Genomic DNA, 4,406 nt, shown 5'->3' on the forward strand with positions numbered 1-4,406 from the left:
TATTCTCAGCAGACGTGCAGAGGCAAATGAGCTCAATCCGCAGGGGGGAGTCCTCAAACAGGCAGGGCTCCTTCCGCTGAAATGTAAAAAGTAGCAACTTGGTGGTTCGAAAGAGTGGACGATGTGTAAGTGCGTTGCTATCTGCTCGCTTCAGTTGAGGGCCCCCGCCAATGTGAGAGCGAGGAAATATGCACAAGCGCGTTCCGGGGGGCATGCACAGATCAGCGGCAATGGTGAGTGCGTTTTGACTTCGCACGTTTAAGGGGCAGCGAAGAGGTGAAGCGGTGAAGCGGCGAAGCGGTGACGCGGTCTACCTGCCACATAGCTGCCACATAGGTGCAACCCAACTGCCACCCTGCTGCCACAAAGGTGCAACCCATCTGCCGCCCTGCTGCACCCGCCTGACCCCCCACTTGACCCCCCTCTGACAGCATGAACTCGAGGACGCCGTGCGTGGTCCTCTACGCAGTGTCGCTGGTGGTGTGCGCGCTGGTGATTTTCTCCCTTAACAGGTACGAGAGGCAAGGGGTGCCGCTCCACAAGCTGAGCAGCACCTCTGCGTTGGTGCAGGAGGTTTGCAATGCGGACGGGAGGGGGAAGCCAAAGGGGGGAAGGCAAAACAGGTCTATCGAGAAGGTCTCCCACTTGAGACTAAACCTCTTCATCATATTGACAGATGGAGAGGGAGGCACCGATTCGTTGGGGGAAATACTGCAGGAATATTTTTTGAGCCAAATTGAGTTTGAGTGGAGAGATAAGCCAGTTGCACAGAGCCTCTCCGATGTGAAGGAGCTCTTTTACGTGAACCCACTCCTCATTAATAAAGAGCAGATGAGAAGTGACACCTCGGGGGAATTGGCCAATGCATGTTTGGGAAGCCCCCCCGAGAAGGGAGGTGTCCATGATACGCTAAGCAATAGGTACTTCATATGTTTAAGTGAAAACCGAGAGGAGAAAGACACCAGCGTTGCTTTCACGCTGAAGAGGAACAACGCCATCCATGTGAAGTTCAGCCAAGGGGGAGGGGGAGAGAACCACCCCAACGAGCACTATCACCTCCTGGCAGAAGAAACCTGGAGGGTGGTAAAACGGGTCTTTTTTTTTAAGCCCGCAAATCGGTCCCTTTTTTTCAGCCCCGAATTGGACTTGAATTTTTACCTGGCCAGCAGTTTGTACAACGAGGGGAATTACAAAAGAGGGCGGCACGGCAAAGGCGGTGAGGGGAGCAGAAGTGGAGGAGAGACGAAGGACCCCCGGAGTGATGCTCCAAAGGAAGGCGGTCCAAACGGATGCGGTTCAAACGAAGGCGGTCCAAAGGAAGGCGGTCCAAACGAGGCCGCTTCAAACCAATCCGCTTCAAACCAGTCCGCTCCCAACCAATCCGCTCCACACCCCAACGTCGCCACGTGGGACTTCCACAACCAGGTGTACTACCCCTACCTGAGGAACTTCACCGAGCAGCTGCTGAACGTCTTCCAAATAAACGTGCACTCGCAAATCATCGCCAACGTAGATTTGTTTAAAATTTCGGAGAAGGTGAAGGAGGCGGGAGGCAAGCGGGTGATCATCCTCGATAGGGCAAACAAACTGACGAGCGTTTTTGATGAAGTCACTTTTGGGGACATTCTGAGCAAGCCAACGTACCACATTCCGAAGAGCATCAACTTGATGGCTGTCTTCCCCAGTGGAGGTGAAATCCATTTTTACAATCCACCCACGGGGAGGCTCGAAACGACTGTCTCCTTTGCAGAGTGGGGCGTCGTACATGTAAATAATTCGCTCCAACGGGGGGACACTTCGCAGAAGAAGCAGGGGGAAAAGAAAGAAAGAAAAAAGGAGTTAACCGACGTGTCAGAGGAGGCTCCCCTGATTAGCGGCTTGTTCATTTCCCATTTGAGGCAACTGTTAGGACTAGTACCCAACTTTTTTAATTACATCTACACCATCTTCGATGTAGAGGAGTATACTGTGCAGTACGTGCGGAGTGAATCCACCGATGAGGGCAACTCCTTTTTGTATTCCATTCGGAGAGAGGATAACCTCGTGTTTTCCTTTTCCTACGAGACCCCTATGAGGAGTGGTATTTTTCGCTTCGAGATTTTGGCCCTCATGCGGGAGGCTTACATCTACTACGTGGTGGAATCGCTGACGAATTTGGGCAAGTTCGTGTCTCTAACGAAAGTGAGCATTTATTTTAGAGTGCCCCCGCACGCTCTTCACGTTTTTAATGATACCCTGGAGAAGGTTAAATGTAGTTTGGATCTCATGCGAGGAGCGGATGGCTGCAAAATTTCCCACTTGGGAAGGTCCGTTCGGGAGGTTTTGCAGTCGTACGGTGGGAAGGACCAAGCGAAGAGTGGCGGTGGCACCAGTGGAGGTACCCACGAAGGGGGGGGAGAGGATAACCGGCGCGCAGAGGCAGCTCTGCTGCGGGAAACGTACTTCAGGGCGGCGATCATCTTGGCGCAGAGCGCGTACCAGGATTCCTTGCAGGTGGGCCTCCCCATGTGCATGTAAACGTGTGTCGTTTCGGTTTGCTCGTGTGTTGCATTTTGCGGCCCCGTTTTGCACGCCACACATGCCCCCAATGCGCTGCTCATCCCCCCTTGCAGCTCCTGAGCGACGACGCCTTCTCCATTTACGACATCCTTTCGAAGGACTTCCTGCTGGCCTCCGTGCTCCCCGTGCTCATTCCCTATGCAATCCCCGTCACGTTTTCGCTCTTCAGGTTGGGCGTCCCCCTTTGGTGGGAGCATCCCAACGCATTGCCCCCCACAAGGACCTTTTCCCGCGCAAAAAAAATATTCCTCATGTGCCCCTCCCTTTTTGCAGGGAGCTATTTAGAAGCATCAAACTGGCGAAGGAGAAGCGGAAGGTGGACTGACGCGGCGTCCTTTTTTTTTCCAGTGCCCCCGATTTTGTATCACCGCAATGAGCGTGATGGGCAGGATATGAGTTGGCCGCTTTGCTGGGAGAGAAGCGGAAGAGCGAACGCGCACATTTTTGCGTACACTCCCCAATGGTGTTTTTTTTTTTTTCCCCCACCCATCTGCTTCTTTTGGACGGCACCGCTGGGGGGTAATTAGCCGATTTGCTTTTCCCAACATTTCCTCCCATGTGTCATTGCATGCACGTGATAGAATTGTCCCCATTCGGCGGCTCCCCTTTCTATGCGCGCCGCTATATGTGGTTCCTCTACGATCCGCCTCTAACCTGCGCGCAGCGTGTTGGGACACCCCGTTTGTAGGTTCCACCCAAAGGGGGAGGGGGGCTCACTTCTTAGAAGCAAAGAACACCTCATCCGTGTGGCGGGTTAAAGAGTGCCACATGAAGGTGAATTGGAAAAATGCTTGCAAATTGGTGTCTCCGTTGAGAGGCACCAGCTACGCAGGTGGGCAGATGCGAAGTCGGGGGTACCTTCACAGACGTGCCAAGCGGGTGTTAAGCAATCAGCTGGGCGGGGTTAACACCACGCGGTAACGTGGCTGCTTAGGATGGTCTGTAAAATGACGGGGGGAAAAAAATTCTTAACCCTAACATGGTGCAGCGAAGTGCTGTCGTAGGGGGGTGGGAAGTTTCCTTTGTGGGGAAACAAAATGAAAGGAGTTCGAATCGGCAGAAGGGGTATCAAACTGGGATTTGTAATCCCCCCCCCTGGGAAAGTCACCTCATTGTAGTTTCCCCTCCGACAGATGTAAGATGCCCCTGTGCGGTCATCGCCTATGTAGCGCTTCTAAAATGGCTAATGGGAAAATAGCTGTGCGACATGCAGGGAGGGGCAAAAGAGGGTCACAGCCACGTTGTGTATGCCTTCTTTACCCTTCTTAATTGAGCGTGAAAAAAAAAAAGAAAAAAAGGAAAATTTTTTTTTGAAGGGAAAAAAAGGTAGGCACAAAAGGGGTCGCACCCGCTGCTTTGCGAACCTGCAAGTGGGGACGTTTGACCTGAACTGTGTGACGTGTGATGTTTGACGTGTGAAATTTGACGTGTGACCTCTGATTTGTGACCCCTAACTTGTGATCTCTAACCTCTAACCTGTGATCTGTAACCCCCAACCTCTAACCTCTAACCTCTGACCCCTTACCCCTAACCTCGTAAACGTTGCACCCGCCAAACGGTCCCACGGAGCGCATCTTTTAAAAGCCTTTTTGGTGTTACACGGGGGGTCACCACATTGGGGAGGCTTCAGTTGGCCCCAATTAATTCTACACCTTGTAGGGGGCCATTTTCGGGGGGGATGCTGTGCACAAGGAAGGACCCCCTATCTGGAGGGGTAAAAAAGGGGAGGAAAAGCGGTAGATCAGGAGAAGGAACAACGCAAGATCCAAGTCATACGCACGACCTGCCTTGGCATCCCTGATGAATTCGTTCGAACGAAATCGCCATGTGACCCAAACGTAGTGATC

General features: G+C 52.7%; 1 protein-coding gene across 1 annotated transcript; it reads left to right on the plus strand.

Moving 5' to 3' along the window:
* Positions 1–432: 432 nt before the first annotated feature.
* Positions 433–2,884, plus strand: PVX_101320 (hypothetical protein, conserved; the record flags this gene model as incomplete). Its single annotated transcript, XM_001613961.1, has 3 exons — positions 433–2,493; positions 2,613–2,728; positions 2,833–2,884. The coding sequence occupies 3 exons, from the start codon at positions 433–435 to the stop codon at positions 2,882–2,884; spliced, it is 2,229 nt and encodes a 742-aa protein (XP_001614011.1).
* Positions 2,885–4,406: the final 1,522 nt, after the last annotated feature.

Source organism: Plasmodium vivax, chromosome 14 (assembly GCF_000002415.2).
Source record: "Plasmodium vivax chromosome 14, whole genome shotgun sequence".
Taxonomy (NCBI): Eukaryota; Apicomplexa; class Aconoidasida; order Haemosporida; family Plasmodiidae; genus Plasmodium; species Plasmodium vivax.